A 17,564-nucleotide genomic window follows, 5' to 3' on the forward strand; every position below is an offset into this window, starting at 1 on the left:
AAGTATGCCAAATACAAATAGGACTAGACCAAATTTAAGCAATTAAATTATATTCTAGCTACCCAGAATTCAATCCATCAAACTTTCACATATACTCATACCCAATGCATCCCTGTTCCATAAGAAGATTCATGTCCCCTCCCCCATGAATCTTTATCTTCTGGCAGCAAGTAAAGACCATGGCCAGTTTCACACTGCCACGCACCTGGAAGATCGCGCGAAACTCACGGCATAAAAGCATCTTCCTAGCATGATTTCCCGGCACGATCCCCTTTAATGGCCCTTTTTCTGACATCATCAGGCCATTAAAGGGGATCGTGCCAGGAGATTGTGCTAGGAAGAAACTTCATGCCGTGAGTTTGCACCATCTCCTGGGGCACGTGTGAAAACGGTTTCATTTGGCGTTCCCTTATTGGCCCTCTTTACTGTTTAAATTCTTAATTGTTGTTGCATATATATATTGTTTTTACAGTTGTTTTAAAATTATTTAATGGCTTGCTGCCTTGTATAAATTGGGTGGGAAAGGAGGGTGAAAATGTTTTAAATAAATAAAATAAATATTTGCAACATCTTTAGAGTAACACTGCAGTTAAGCTGAATAAGGGGAGAGTTACATGCTATCACATAAATTCAAGTTTGCAAATGCACATTTGACAAGACAACACAAATAGAGCAAAGAACTAGCCTACCTTTTATTGAAAAGAGCCTACAGGAACTTAGCACATGCAGCAGCGCAACGAGTATTGGAAGGGTTATAATATATATTCTGACCTTAAGTTCCCATTGTAAATGACTGCCCTCCCCTGAGTTAGTTAGTTAGTTACAAAGTGAACACTGGACTAGATACCCAGGGTTCTTTTTTAAAGATGTATTTTGACATAACTTTTAACTTTCTCACGCTATCTCTGTTATTAGGTGTACCAGCTATAATTTAGGGATGCTCAGGAACAGTAGTAAGACATAAACCATGAGCAAAAACCAGCGCTGGAGATTGGGTTGGTATTGGATTCTTTTCTGTATAGAAAACACAAATACATGATACAATTCCTTATTAAAAAAATAGGAGAAGAAAATATAAAACAGTTTAAGTACCTAGATCTTGTGAATACCTCATGAAACATTGGCAGTCATTTTGGATTGCCTAGGCAACCTAAACTGGTTGTCAAGATCTTATGAGAAAGCCTCACAAGACTTCAGTGATCAGTTACACCATTATGAAACTGAAAAATAGTCAGTGGGAGAACAGAAGCAGGGGGCAGACATGAAGATCAAGGGAGCAAAGAACTTGAGAGAAAGCAAGAAGATTCCCTTCCCCATGAATTTCACAGTCCACTGAATAACCGTCCTTAGTATTCTGACATTTAATAAACACTGAACTTGAATATAAATACATTAAATTCAGCCAGGAAAACTAGATTGCTACTTTCCAACTTTTCTACAAACTTTCCCAAGCTGTCTACAGTGGGACACTGACTAGCTACCGATTGACTGTTTGGGGAAAAGAAAGCTGATTAGCCAGCTAGCATGTAGAAGAAGGAGGAAGCAGAAATGAACTTAAGTACACTTTTATTTTCCTACACGAGTGATAGAATATTTTTAACTATAGTTCACATGTATGCATTGCTGAACATCTCAGCAGTGTTCTTTTTTACTCTTGATAGCTCAGAATTACACAATGAACAGATCAGACACATCCTATGTAAGAAACCATTCCAGATGAGGACAAGGACTCTAGGCAGCAAAAAAATAGGAGAGATTTTGTTTTTTCAATACAACAGTATCTGAGCTCTATCTCGCAGATAGTATTGTTGAGATACTGGGGTGGGGGCAAAATATGGGTATTGGCAGGTAGTCATCAACAGAATGTTGAATTTTATTCAAAATGCAGTGGTACAATTAAGGCCCTAACACTGCAATCCTAAGTAGAGTTACTCCGGTCTAAGCTCATTGAAATAAATTAGACTGGAGTAACTCTTCTTAGGGTCGCACCGAAAATGTATCAAAATGACTTTGATATTCTAAAGAACTAACCCCTCCCATCACAAAGATCTAAAAGCTTTCCTCCCTAAGGGAGGAAAATTATGGAAATCACTAAGACTTGATACAACATAACCCTTCCCCATGGTTAACAAATCACCCAGCACCCAGCCCTGAATTTACCCAGGCTGCCTTTAGAGTCTGGGAGGGAGGGTTTGAAGCATGTGGCAACTGACATCTTCTTGAGAGCTCCCTGGTGCCTCAACGGGGCAGTGTGCTGTGCCCCAGGTTCAAATCACCAGCCAGTCAATCAGCAGCTGGCTGACCAGCCTGTGGGGCAGGGCCCCAGCCAACAGAACTTGAGGGCTACGTCTTCCCTCTGGTTCACCTGCTAGGGTTAACTAGCAAAACTGGCCAAGAACCCAGCACTCTGCTTCTGAACAAGTTTCCCACCCATCCCACCCTTGTTTCTAGGGATTGTTGGGTGTTGTGATGACTCTTGGGTCTAGAGAATATGCTTCTGAAGGTTGCTTTGGGGATATGTAATGTCTTGGTGTCATTGTGTTTTTAATGCTTTAAGCTATTATATCTCTGTCATAACTTTGAGAAGGGTAGTTTTGATATTAGACAAGGATCTTTTAGGGGGGGAACAGGGCTGTGAACCTAGTTTTCCTATATTTTAGGATCCTCTTAAGGGATCTCGGGAATGCGGAATTGTAGGGACAAGCTCAGTCAGGGGCTGTTGGGGTATGCTCACTCCCAGGTGGCAGGAGAATTCACGCAGAGGTTTGAGCCATATGAATCCACAGCCTGTCATCTTGCGGTTTCCCCTTTCAGCAGGTAGGCTGAAGGGGTCATTGACCTGCATGTGGGTTGACTGATGTTTCCATAAGCTGTAAACCAATAAAGTTGTGGCCTTTTTAATCCAACAAGTTGTGACTGTGTCTTTGCACTGACCTACCCCTTGCCCCCTCACTCTTCAATACTGTATTCACATCAGACTATAGAATTATGCATTTTCTTCCCTAGCTCCTTCCTTCTTATGCACAACCTTCCCTTACCCCTTTTTCTCACTAGCATTATCTACAGTTTGTTACTGGGCCAGTAAAGACATAATTCTCCCCATTTCCTAGCCATGGTTAGGGGGCCAGTTCCTCCATGAAGGCATGTGCTTGCTTCCACTTCTTCACATAGGTGAGAAAAAGACCTTACAATAGTAAAGTGTTAAATCTTCACTAATTATCTACCTTTAACTCAAACCAGAGTTTGTAAACTGCTCCTAGCCAGGGTTGCAAACTCTAGTTTGAAACTATGTACATCATTTACTTTGGTTCAGACATAACAGAGCAACATGACTAGCTGATATTCTCTAAAAGGAGACAGGATGGAAGAATGTGAATACAAAAGGAGAGGATCAGGGAGAGAGATAACAGGGTGAGAGCCCACAAGACATGATTTTCTAACCACGGTTAGTGTTGCATCTGCACTAGTTCACTTATACATGGACCAATATTAACAGTAGTTAAAAATAACCAGAGTTTGTTTTTGTTGTTAATCTGAAATCTGAATGAGAGCGTAAGGGAATTTGTGCATGAGAAGGATGAGGGGTGGAGATACATAACCCTACACCCTGATCTTCACTTATCCATGGTTATAGGGATGGCAGCGATAAAGTTTGCTCTAATTGAAATTGACAATGAATACTTCATCTCCATATCAAGTAAATACGAGACTTTAATATTCAGATAGTTCATTTAAAGAACTTAGTTTAGTTTGAAGAGTCACTCACTTTATAGTCTTAGGACGGGGGACAGTTTTGTTATACCTAGACCAACACTAGAGACTAGAGAGCTGTACTAGTGCCACATTAAATCATATGACTATAAAGTTAACAGTGTTCTAGTTAGCAAGCTCCCCATGTTTTTTTTTAATCAAACTCTTCAATCTAAAATTTTGGAAGTTAACAGATTACATTCTTGAAGACATGGAAGCAATCTATATCCTAAATTTTGAAAAGGTGAATCTTTCTGCATATAACTTATTGTAGACTGCATCTCCATTGGATTTCATTAATATATCCCGGGGAAAAGAAAAAAATACAGTTGTGAGTTTTGCTAAGCTATTAAAATCTTTTATACTAACAGGAAGAAACACACAACTTATCTGACTTCTGTATCGCTTGAAATGACATGCTATAAGATTGTAGGAATTACCTAAACACATCCTTGAGCTACAGGAAATATTTCTGGATACAATATTCAACTAATAATTCTTTATCGGCTGATCAATGTTGTATCACTGAGAAGAAGAAAAACTCAGGTGAATCTGTTGTTCAGTGTTTTAAAAATTAGGGATTGATTTTCTGCTTTGTAAAATGGGCTATAATTCATTAGCGGAGAACTAACTATATATAACAGTCATATATGGAATCAGATCAATTGTGCCTAGCTCAGAGCTGCTGACAATGACTGGCATCAGCTCTCCAGAAATAAAGATCTTTCTCTGAATTCTGCTACATGAGGTCCTTCATTGTACATGTGAGAGATTGAATTAGAGATTTATAATCCTGAGAAAATTTACTCACTTTAGTCCATTCAATGGGCTTACACCCAGGAAAGCGTTCTTAGGACTACGTTGTTAATATATGAGAGCCAGTTTGGTGTAGTGGTTAAGAGCGCCTCTAATCTGGAGAGCCGGGTTTGATTCCCCACTCCTCCACTTGAAGCCAGCTGGGTGATCTTGGGCTAGTCACAGTTCTCTGAAGCTCTCTCAGCCCCACCTACCTCACAGGGTGTTTTGTTGTGGGGATAATAATGGCATACTTTGTAAACCGCTCTGAGTGGGCATTAAGTTGTCCTGAAGGGCGGTCTATAAATCGAATGTTGTTGTTGTTGTTGTTGTTGTTGTTATTATTATTATTATTATTATTATATGTACAACTTTCTACAACTGAGCTCTAGCCTACCTAGCTACTCAAAAAGTAAATATGGTGCTTCATACTACGTTTGTAGTACGCAACTAAACCTAAATAACATTTCTCTATTCCTTATTTAGAAATCATAAGAGTGTTACTGATGTACTGTATTATTACATTATTATTATTTTGCATGGTACAGAAAGAATGTGTTTTTAAGCAAAGAACTCATCTGGCATTAATTCTTACTTACGAACACTATAGAACAAGATGCAGAAAGGAATATGAAACAGAGATTAAACATACTGCTTACATGTAGCCTTAGAGACTTTTTTCCAGAGGTGAATGGGGCTGAGAGATATGAAGGTCAGAAAGAAAAAAACCCCGGAAAAATACAACTGCTACTCTGAGACTTTTCTCAATTTTTACAACAGAAAGACTGGAAATTTTTGAGAGTACTGAAAAAAAAAGCCTACGAAACATTCTCTCTAGAAATGAATGATGTGGTTTAAAAGAAAGCTTTACTCACTCAAAATGTGTAGAGTGAAGATTGTCTTATAAAAAAAATCCACACTTTTAGAGACAAATATTTCCTGAATATACTAACATATACAATAGTTTCAATGATACATTTAATCAAGGATTAATTTTGTCCACAATCAGTAAACTGTTAATGCTTCTAGTCCTATTGTGATTATGACAGTTTACATTCTGGTGTTTTGCTATGGGTTTGATCCTGCTGGGAAGCGGGTTTTTTTCTCTTTCCACAAAGAATCATGGTTTTTCTGTGCAACATCCCAGCTTTCCTCAGCTTTTCAAGGATCTTTCCCAAACCTGCTTTGTTGAGACGGGCATGCTAACTCACTGATACATGATGCATTTTATTTTATAAAAGTAGTGAAATAAGTTTAGGGCTGCTAAGAAATTACTGAATATATTTAAAATTCCCCCAAATTTCTATTTTCCTACCCTAAACAAGGAAAAAATCCACAATTTCCCCCTTCCTCTTGACTCAAAAACTTCCAGAAATGTTTAATCTCTTATGAAGTTCATCACTGGAAATCAGAGGCAAAAGTAAGCTTTCCCATTACATTAAGAGTTACAAAAATATCCCCAAATAAAATGTTACAAGTAAGTAACAGACTAGAGCCAGTGCCTTTTTGGTCCTGGCTCCGACTTGGTGGAACTTGAAACCAGGGCCCTGCAGGATTTGCTATCTTTCCACCGGACCTGTAAGACAGAGATGTTCCGGCAGGCATATGGTTGAGGCTGGGCGAGGCCTCCGCCAGCCGTGTAGGAGGAGGTGAATGAGTCAAACCTCCTTATTAGATCTGTCCACCACCTTGTGGGTGTGTTTTTAAAAGTAACTAAGCAGTGACTGCTGCCACCGGGGGCGGGGGGGGGGGGAAGCTATCTATTGTAATTTTTGTATCAAACTATGATTTTATAATGCATATGTATTTTTATGGAACTGTATTTAATAATATATTGTGTTTTATATAGTGAGATCCACCCTGAGTCCACGTGGGGAGGGTGGAATAGAAACCAAATAAAATAAATTAAATAAACAGGTGACATGGAAGGAACTGTGGGAGATAGAAAATGCCCTCATTTCTTCTAGTGAAGTATAACTCTGGCTTAGGGGATACACACACGCACACAAATATCCATGATCTCCACACTGCTCTCTAATTTAAGTTAAGGAGGCTGCCTTCTTTACTGCTTATACTTCTTTTAAAAAAAATTAGGATTGTAATAAGCTCCTTCATTACCAATATATTCAAAGCAATAGCTGAAGTTGCAAAGCAGGCAGCACTTTGACTATTTACATGGTTTATTTAGGATGGAAAATATGTACCATCTTATCTGACTCATGAAGAACGCGTATTGGGAGATGCAGTATTAGCTGGGAAGGGTAGTTTAAAAAGACAGAGCCTGCGGCAGGGCAAAGGCTTTGCTATATACTGGAGCTGTGTGAACGGGCTGTGAAATGCCAGAAGGGACACTTCACTCCATTATAACCTCTCCAAGCCCAAGTCTGGCTCTGGAAGGCAGCTCCAGTTCATTTCCATTCCTCGCTGACCTCTAGTGGCGATCCCACAGTTTTAGACTGAAGATGTAAAATTGACAGAGCCTTTGGGGAGGCGATGATGAAATTAACAAACCCTTTGAGGAGCAATCTCCCCCAGCTCTATCTTTTAAAACTATGCTTCCTGGCTAACATGGCGTCTCCCTACATTTGATGAACATGTGCTGAGGAGTCTCATGTAGAGAGATTCTCAGATTCATTACACCATAAAAAGAGCTTTGCAGTTTAAAAGTTATCTTTGAAGATATAAATTTGGGTTATATGTCACTGGGACTCCAGGATTACACAGAGTGTACACAGATTGAAGTGGGCAAGCCCCCCCTGCCAGCATTTTAAAGGAAATGAGTGTAAAGATAAAAATTGGTGTAAACAGTTGAGCCTTGTCATTGATTTCCACTTCCCACTAAGTTGCAGAATGAAGGGAAGAAAATGGCAGTAAGACCGTCATTTCCTTCACCCTAACAGTCAACTCATGGCCATGCTGCCATGATTCTTTTGTAGTGTTTTGGCATGGTCCTGCTGCAAACTCTTCAGGCATTTCCCCTGGATTTCTGAGCTCAGTTTTGAATTCCATGTTTTCCTACATACCTTCTTCATATACCAGGACCCTGCTTTAGTGATTGGCACAGACAATCAATTTTACTATTACAGGGAATGACTAATCTAATGTAGGTGGATTGCAGGAACAAGTTTTGCTCCTACCTACTCCAATCATCATTATAACACATCAGAAAAAGCTGCCTCCCCTCAGATGAAAGGTTAGGCTATGGTCACTCAGTCACCAGGTCTAATAAATTTCCCTTCTCCTCAAGATTCTTGAACTCAATGGGGTTTTACAAGTAGAGAGAGAACTTTTTTTTCACTGTACAGCAAATTATCCCATTCAAGAGTGCTGACTTGGGATGGAATAGGACTTCCAATCCAATCCAATCAGATTTATTTACAGTTAATAATCAGTACAGGCTTGTAAAAAACGCAAGTGAGTATCATACACAAAATACACCACTTTGTAAAAATAATTATATAAATATATAATTATTTAAAAACATGGCAATATAAATACAAAAGTGTGGGCTTTCAGGGTTAGAAATAAAAGCAGATGTTACTCCTTTGCACATTCCCTGTGGATTCTACAAGCCGCGGCTAAAAATCTGGCACTAGCCAACGTGATCTGGGGATCAGCACCTAACAGGAGCTTATTAGTTAGCTCTGTGTCAGGGAGGCTCGAAAGCTTCAATGCAGGTTGGGTATGTTTTATACGTATTTCGTGGTAGAACTTACAAGCAAGCATAATGTGCTCAATTGTTTCTACTTTCCCTGTCTTGCATGGACAAACTCGCTCAGCCTTTGGGACCTTCTTATAACGGCCTTCAAGTACTGCAGATGGAAATGTATTACATCGGGCTAATGAGAAAGCCCTACGGTGGGACAGGATCTCCAGGCTTGATAGACAGGAGGCTGGAGAAACCACATATCTTGTTCGCGGGGTGGGGTGGTGGCTAGGAAATTGGAGACCCTTGCAAGATCCCTCTGTCTTTCGACATCCAATATACGCTGTTTGACCACAGCCTGTGCCTGGTCCGGGGCCATTATCTGTAGGGATTCAAATGAGAAGTCCAGCATTGTTAATTTCTGATAGGTGGACCCAGGCAGAACAGTACCTATCTTTAAGAATTAGGGAAGTAATATCCGATGGACAATGGCTGAGCTTAAGCCAAATATTGATTGAAGCCAGAGTTACCTGGCCTCTATTCTCAGCAGTCCGGTTTCCAAACGTAAAGTTGCGTTTGGGATGCTACATGGAAATCCAAATATAGCTCTTAAGAATTTAGACTGAGTTTTCTCCAAAAGAGCTAGACTTGAGGGTACCGGGCCTAGTAATGTCCCATATACGAGTTGTAGTACTGTCTTCGAGAGAGATAATTTAAGAGCCACTGGAATGTACTGCCCTGCTTTGGTATGGAATAGGACTTTATTACAATCGCATTTTCCCCTAGCCCAGTGTTCTTGCAACATGCTGCAGACCTCACTGTTTGGTGAGACCCAGTAGATTTTCACTTCTCTAGGAGTCTTTTTACCTGTGGTGGATTACACTTTGAAGATAATAAAACATATGATGCAATATACATTTCATTGTTCACGGCACATTTACAAAATATTCCTATAGCCTATTTAGTCATACCCAGACTACTAGATTAACATGACATTAATGTGCATAACCTTAACTGCTAATCTCTGTACAGTTTTGAGTTTGGCTGACCACACCAAGACAGAACTCTACTGATCACCAGGTTGGTATAGGTTTATCTTGTGATGGATCTGACACACTTTAACATAGAACACAGCTCCAAACAAGACCTTTTGTATTCAAGTGCTTAGGACTTTCCATGTATCATAGCTTTGGGATTTTCCTTGAATGTTTGGTCTATAATTTATTCTTATCCCACACTTTCACAATTTCTTCTCATAATGCCTGGCACTTCAATTGACCTGTCCTATATCATGTGCTGGCTTAAATACAACAGTTGGAGACCAGTTACAAAACTAAGTCAAGGCCTGCACCTTCTCCTGTTGCTCTGCAGCAGCCAGGACGACCAGTTGTGAGAAAATCATTATTACAAGAAAGTGAGCCTGGGGAATTAGACTTCCTTTTTCTTTTTTTTGGTTGTCTCATGACTTTAAAGTTTGCAAGCATCTTTGAGCCCTGTGTTGCAGGAAAAATGCAGCACATCAATATGCTAAATAACTAATATTTTATCTCTCTGCTTTACTCTGCCAGGCCCTTTTCTTGGTCATGCTAGAGAAACACCAACAAAACTGCTATCTATATGATTATTAGTAGCAACATGGCATATTCATAGAAATATAGACCTCTATATTATAGTCCTAAATATTACTCAGCCATGGTACAGTATTCTGAGATACCAGATTTTTTCAATGAGCAAGCTCTATGTCCAGTCCACTACTATAACCAGTCATACTTCAGGCCTCCAATGACTTCAGTACATGTAATAACCTTCCAAATGTTTTTTAAATGTTGCCTCAGCATGGCTTTACTACAATTAGACTCAACAATGTCAATATAATTGTTCTTATGATAAGTTTAGAGCTATTAGAAATATTTGAGATGAAACTTTCAGTACAGAAGACATTATCTAAGTGTGCCATTATACAATGGTTTAAGTAAAGAATCTGGCGTAAATCACTCAGTCAGTCTGGTGTAGTAGTTAGACTGTTGGACTAGGATCTGGGAGACCCAAATTTGAGTCCCTATTCCGCCATGGAAGCTCACTGGGTGATCTTGGGCCAGTGCCTGCCTACCTCACAGGATTGCTCTGAAGGTAAAATGGAGAAGAGAACAACGTAAACTACTTTAGGTCCCTAACAGTGAAACAGGCATGGTATAAAATAAATAAATAAAATCTAAAGTTATACTTAGAATATAATTCTGCAAATTACATCAAATTTCAAAAGTGCAGTTTAGCTTACAACCTAAGTAGTATTCACAATTACATCGGCTTACTATTTCTACTATCAAATTTCCTAGAGTTCACTGAAAATTCAGTTGAATTAAATGGGACCATAGCATTTGCAATCCCAAAATCTAATCTCTGATGGCAGGTTTGATTCTTTTAGAAATGTTTTCTGCAGTACAGTTTGCATACTCTTTTCTTTATAGGGGCAGTTTCAGTAGCTAATTATGGCTACCCAATCCTATGCATATTTACTGGGAGTAAACTCAATTGGCCACTGAGGGCCTTGTTTGTGAGCAACTATGTAGAGAATCAAGTTTAATGAGCATGCAACAAAAACTATATGAGTACTAGCTTGGGTACTTGCTTTATCGCTTCTGTATTTTGTACGGTTCCTACTTTAACTAACCCTTTTCATATGCTGCCTTAAACGCCATACTTGGTAGAAAAGGTGTATAGAAATGTTTCAATATGCAGTAATCTTGCAACTGGAAAATTAGTATTCAATTCAGACTTGGGCATGAAGCTCACTGGTCAATTCACTGCCTCCATTTTTACCTACCTCACACAGGAGTTCTGAGATTACAATGTAATATTAAGTGGGCTGATATGAGCTCCTTGGGGTGGGGGAGGTATTTGTGACAATACAATTTTTTTGCCTGATTCCTTTACAGAAATATGCCAATACATTATTTGCCAACTATTATGTTGCAAATGAAGGATCAGTATCTTCATGATTTAGGCCCACCCTCAAAAGCATTCCTATAAAAATAGAGATATAGTTAAGACAGAAGTATACAATAACAAGATTTATATAGCACATTTTAAGAGTTCAAATGGGATTTACCCTACCAGTTTGGACCCTACCAGGTTTTCTGCTGGTACAAGAGAAAAGAGGCCCTGACTGACACCTGAACAAGCTATGAGGACTACAGTGAGGAAGGGATGCAGGCAAGATTAGACCAGCAAACAAGGTTGTTCTATTTACTTCATTTTTATCCTGCCTTTCTCTCCAGTGGAACCCAAACTGGTTTACATAAATCTCCTTTCCTCCATTTTATTCTCACAACAGCCCTGTGAGGTGTGTTAGGCTGAAAGTGTAGCCCAAGGTCACTTACACTGAAATCCTAAACAAAGTTACTCCAGCCTAGGCCCATTGGAATCAATGAGCTTAGACAGCAGTAACACTTCTTAGGATTGCCCTGTTAATAAGCTTCCATCACAGAGCAGGAATTCGAACCTGGGTCTTCTAGATTTTAATCTGACACTCTAACCACTACACCACACTGGCTCTCTTGATCCAGCCCACTATCTTAATAATACAGCCCCATGAAGTAGGTTAGTATAATCCCAGTACTGCATGGAGAGGACTGAGGGGACTAATTATTTGCCTAACACTACCAAATAGTCATATGTGACTAGGGACATATGAGACAGAATGATATATGTCTTTTAGCAGTTGATGGAAACAAGCACATTTATTTTATGTTAAAAAGGAACTGCAGACCAGCAAATCCAATATATGAACCTAATTTAGCCTGGTGACAAACTCAAAACTATTCTTGAAAGATTTAATTGATTCATACATCTGACAACTCCCCCTCCCCATGAATTGCTTGTTGACTTGTTGCCCAGGTAAGATTCATGAGAAGATGCTGTATGTATGAGAGCATTTTCACAGGAGAGACTTCATAGACTACTGCCATGACCTGTATGATCACAACAGTCTTTAAAAAAAATATATCCTCCCAACTGGACCACAAACCAGTAGGAGCCAGAGATGATTCGTGCTTGACTACAAACCTGTCTCTAATCTTTAATGTGTCAATTTCCCCACAGAACAGAAAGTACATTTTTAAAAGTTCCCCATAACAAAACATCTATGCAGAAGAACACCCCATCTCACTCTAGCAAATCCAATCATTTCCAAATTCAGGATTCTCTCTATTGAGGAGCAAGTTTGCCAGGCGTACCTCTCCTCTAACTCAACCAATCCTGCACCAGTAAAAAACTAAAATAAAAAAGTACAGCTGCCAAATGAGCAGCTTCAAAAATAGGAGGAGACAGGCAGTTGTGCAAAAAACCCGCATCCGGCCAAAATACAAATCCAAACCAGATCAAGAAGTGGCGGCAGCACTCCCAACAAGCAGCGGCCAGAAAGCAGGCCTTGCCCTGGAAGCTTCTTGGGCAGCTGCACTGCGAAGATATGAAGGCTGCCTTCCTCGCCAAACAACCACTCCGCCGAGATTTCGCCGCCTTCCTCTCCTGCTCCTGGGCGGCTTTCTCGGGGCCGTTTGAAACAATGGCAGAAAACACCTGGGAGGAGCGCCTGCCTGCCTGCCCCTTCTCGCCTGCCCACAGGTGACAGGGGAACCACCATCCCCAAGCCTCGCCTCCTCAGGTCGGGTAAAGGGCCGAGAGGGGCCGGCCACGCCTGCCCCCACCTGCCAGCCAAGGTAGCCCTTCCCCCGGCGAAGAAGGCGCCTCCTGGGCAGAGGTGAGGGGCGAGCAGGCGGCGAGCGAGCAGGCGGCCGCCTCCTACCCCGAGCGACAGGCAGGCTGGCGGCGAGGCGACGGCAGGAAGGAGCCGCCCGCACCTGTCACTCCGAGGGGCCTCAAGCCTCGCCCTCCTCCGCGCCTCCCTTGCTCGCTCCCCATCCCATCCCTTCCCTCACCAGGTGTCGCCCTTGCGGAGAGCCGTTTTGAGCAACGCCGCGATGTCCGAGCGCTGGGTCTCCAGATCCGCCGCGCCTCCCTCCGCCATCTCTCCCGGCTCCGCGGCGGCGGCGGCAGCAGCTGCGAAAGTGACGGCAGCAGGAGAGGCGGCGGCGGCGGCAGCGGTGAGAACGGGCCGCGCTGCATGCTGGGAGTGACGCCGCGCGGCGACCGGGGAAACGCCCTCCACGGCCCCCTCCCACTTGGGCGACTCGATAGATGGAAGCGGCAGGCGAAGGAAGGAAGAGAAAGAATGGTTCACACGGAGGGAGAGACTGGCGTATCTAGCGAAGAGCGCCGCCAAGCGGATGGGAAGTCTTACCGGGGACAGCAGAGGCCTGTTTCTTCCCTCTTCCTCCGGTGACGGGCGATGGCTGCGCATGCGCTGTCGAGCTTGGAAGGCGAAGTGGCTGAGGCGTCGCTCTGAGCCCTTCCTGTATCCTTTCTAAGGCCAGGAGAGGAATCTGAAGGCGAGAGAGGTCTGGAGATCCAGCCGGTGCTTGTAGCCTAATAATAGTCTAAGGGAAACTACAACCGAATTTAGGGCTGCTAATTCTTACTTTGCAATGGGTACAATTTACTCATTCCCAATATGCAGAAAAGCATTGTTAATAGCATAATCCTGTGCAGCTACCCCCTCAAAGCTCACGGCGCGCTAGGGATAGGACCGCACTGTTAACAATACATTGCCATATGGCAGGTTTCCCTATCCCAATCCCCCAGAAGTCATCACTCCCCTGCTCGGCTGACCTCGGCTTTTTATTTTTTAAAAAATAGCAGTGAAATAGCTCAGAGACACCTTAGTAAGAGATGGGGACTATAGACGATGCTATTGGGTGCACTCTGTTGTTGGAGATAAGCTCTAACTGGGTGGTTTCCATGTTTTTCAAGATGTCATGTTCATAAGTTATGCTTTGTTTCAGAAGGGTTTCTTCTCTGGCCCTGGTGTGATGATGTCACATCTTCCTTCTTCCCTCGCTCCCGGGAATCTGCTTGGGCATGGGAAGAGCTGAGCAGAGGCTTCCCTTCCTTCCTACCTGCCATCCTGGATGTAGAGTTGCCAGATGTCCAGTTTTTCCACAGACAGTCCGGTTTTTTTCTAGTACTGCCCAGGGGTAATGTGGTCAAAATACGGGACATATTGATATAAATGTCCAGTATTTTAAAGTGTGAGGGAGGAAAGCTGGCTGCTGGCCTCTATATGAGCTGGTGACAGCACCAGCAGGCCTTCCTGTGTCAGCGCTGCCTCCCCTCCCCCCCCCCCCCTCCAGGCAACCCAGCCTCGGAGTCCCAGGACAGAGGCCAGCTGAATCCACCCAGCTTCCTGCACCACCTCCCCTCCTCCCTTTCCCCTGGCTTCCAGCCCACTCAGGGAAGCAGCAGGCCTGCCTGAGCACTGTAGGGAGCGCCTGACCCAGCTGGCCCAGCCTCCACTGTGCTTGGGAAGGGGCTGGCCTGCTCGCTTGCTGAAGTGCTGGAGAAACGCCCAGTCCAGCTGGCCCAGCCTCCTCCATTGCACCCAGGAAGCAGGGTCTGCCTGCTTGCCCAAACGCTGGAGGAGCACCTGGTCCAATTACCCACCCTCCTCTGGTCTCGGGAAGTAGAAGGCCAACTTTCTCACCTGGCCGCCTGAGCATTGGGGGAATGCCCAGAGATGATAGCACTCTGTAAGTGATGTCATCGCAACAGGCCTGGGCGTTCGAGAAACTCCAGGGTCCAGTTAATTTTTTTCTTCAATCTGGCAACCCTACCTGGAGAGGAGGCAGGTGTGGCGAGGCAAGGTCGAGCCAGAGAACAAGCCCTGGTCTCCTCTGCTCCTTCACAGCTGGACACCTGACAACCTTAATCTAAGTAGCAGATATAATATTAATAAATGTTATGCTTTGATGGCACAAACATGAATGTTGAGGAGTTAGTGATTTTGACATCCATAGTCTGAATAAGTCTTAATGAGAACTGAATGTCCAGTAAGATTGGATTGAAAAAAATCTAGAGCTGTTCTTACTCACTCCTTGCGCTCCATCTGGATTTATATGAAATTAGACATTTCAAAATTACAAGAGGCTACACTAATGTAAGGCAAGCAGATCTAGAGGCAGCCAAACATTTATCATCCAAAATATTACCTAAGCTGCATTCTAATTTCCACATACTTGCAGCGGGCTTGATGATAACTTTACAGTGTTGCCTTTGGGCATTTCTCTTCCTTGCTCTTGCAGAACAAACCTGTTTAGGCTTACTTAGAAGTAAGCCCTGACTCTCAAGTAAGAATACTTAAGCTGTGGACAAACAACTACACTTCTCTTTGGAAAGTATATACAAACATGTAGTCATTTGGATTGCTTGTCAAACCTAATTGCTGTTGCCAACAGTCTATCTGAGGTTTTCAGTGAGTCTTATTTATCCAGAAAGGTTTAAAATGCCATTTTGGAGAGGTCATTTTTAGGATTGGCCAGTTATAGATTATTTAACCACTTGCATTGGTCTTTAGACCAGAACCATTGACATGAAAGCCAGAGACATAGTGAATGGTAATTGCTTCAAAGGTCTGGTGGGAGAGGTGAAGGGGGGGGGCAGAAAATATTAATTTTTTAAGGACTTTTTTGATTTTTTTCTGATGGAAGTTTGGAAATTTTAGGAGCACTAAAAGAACTCTTTGCTACATTATTTATGTTTTCTGTTTTTGATGTTTATTTTCCCGTACATATCAAATGGTAAAAAATAATTGTACATCTACTAAGGTAGCATAGAGTGCAACATTTTGCAGCTATCTCTCTCATTAGGACTAAGCACACAATTGGGTATGCACAGTTTTGCTTGTACAAAATTATGGTATTTGTACTTTTCAAAAATATGCTGAATAGTACAAGTGTATATGCTAAATTATAAATGATGCATTTTGTTTTTAAAGCAGTAAAATATAGTTTGACAAAAAATTGAGGATTATGTACATTTCAATATCTCTCAAAATCTTCCAAGAAAAAAACTAGGGCTTCAAAATGTTGGAAATTTTACATTCTGTGTGAAGAGTTAAGTGTTGCTGAAAGAACAGATGATAGCAGAGGAAGAATTGCTTGAATTAGGCCTGTGATCTGATGGGGCAATTAAAGGAATAGAGAGGCTGGAGGGTCTGTCGAGGAAGAGGTAGGCAGTACAATTCTTCAGTGAATTAGCTGACTAAGGAGAAATCACTAGTTTTGTAAGTTTACCAGTGTCTACAAGATACACAAGTTGAAGAAGAGGCAGACCAGAATGAATATTTAAAGACAAGGCAAAGAAGGCTATGTGACTGCTCGCTTGGGGTGGGCCTAGAGAAAGGCTATTTAAATTTCTATTAATGAGTGAGAACCAGCATAAAAATTACCAATTCCCTTGCAGTGCCATCCTGAGTAGAGTGGGCTTCAAAGGGGTGCAACTTTGCTTAGAATTGCCCTGTTGTTCATATATCATTGGGCAGGAGTAGCTGTTTATACTATTACTTGTTGGAGGGAGTTTACGCACAGTACTGAGGATGGAGTTTGAAGCAGTGGCTTCTCTATAGAGGATCTGGGAGTACAGAGCTCAAGACAGCTATGGAGAAAAGGAAGACTCAATTTGGAATGAACTTCTGAATATTTTTAGAACAAAAACAATGGTTCATGTTTTTTTCATTGTTAAGTTGGAAGATCAGAGAGACGTGGTGATGCCGATTTCTGTGTCCTCAGGTGACAGCCTTTAAACACATCTTAAGTATGTTTACTTAGAAGTAAGCTCCATTAAGTTCAATAGAGTTTATTCACAGAGGGGTATGCCTAGGATTGGATCAAGGTGGGAAATGGTGAGCAAAATCAGCAAAAGTCAGATTTTTCATCTCGGTCAGCAATTTGTCAGGTTTTTAAAAAATTGCTCAGCAGGGGGGCGTGGCGTCGCTGACTCCGGGATGGACGTGTGCTGAAGACCTCCGCTCCTCCCAACCCCCAATTCTCCAAACAAAGCTACACAACTTTACATTTGATCGTTATATTATGAAAAATAATAACGTTAAGAAGAAAAAGAACTTAGTGAAAGCAGCTAAAAACTTACAGCCGCTTTTTTCGGCGCCTAAGGAGAGAACGCAGAGCGAAGGAACAAAAATGGAGAGATCCAAAATGGCGGACGGACTATCTCCTCATGCGATAGAAAAGGTACATAACTCAGATATCACCCTAGACCCTCAGCTCGATAAACTAAAGAATGAAATCCTAGATCAAATCGCTAAAATGATTGCCCCACTAACGGCACAACTGGCTGAAATAAAAGTGGACCTGCATGCAACTAATCTAAAAGCAGATAAAGCTCTAGACGCAAGTTCCTCGGCACAGAGAGAAGTGGGCTTACTGCATGAGGCTTTTGAAAACCAGCAAGAAAGATTAATCAA

General features: G+C 42.0%; 1 protein-coding gene across 2 annotated transcripts in view; it reads right to left on the reverse strand.

Moving 5' to 3' along the window:
- USP15 (ubiquitin specific peptidase 15) overlaps positions 1-13,346 on the reverse strand; it is a 75,409-nt gene extending 62,063 nt beyond the window's left edge. The window contains exon 1 of one of the 2 annotated variants that reach the window (XM_054988376.1): positions 13,129-13,346. In XM_054988376.1, the coding sequence (XP_054844351.1) occupies positions 13,129-13,217 (89 nt within the window). In that variant the 5' untranslated portion in view covers positions 13,218-13,346. The remainder of the gene's footprint in view (positions 1-13,128) is intronic. The other variant, XM_054988375.1, reaches the window with a different exon arrangement.
- Between the last annotated feature and the right edge of the window lie 4,218 nt (positions 13,347-17,564).

Source organism: Eublepharis macularius, chromosome 9 (genome assembly GCF_028583425.1).
Source record: "Eublepharis macularius isolate TG4126 chromosome 9, MPM_Emac_v1.0, whole genome shotgun sequence".
Classification (NCBI taxonomy): domain Eukaryota; kingdom Metazoa; phylum Chordata; class Lepidosauria; order Squamata; family Eublepharidae; genus Eublepharis; species Eublepharis macularius.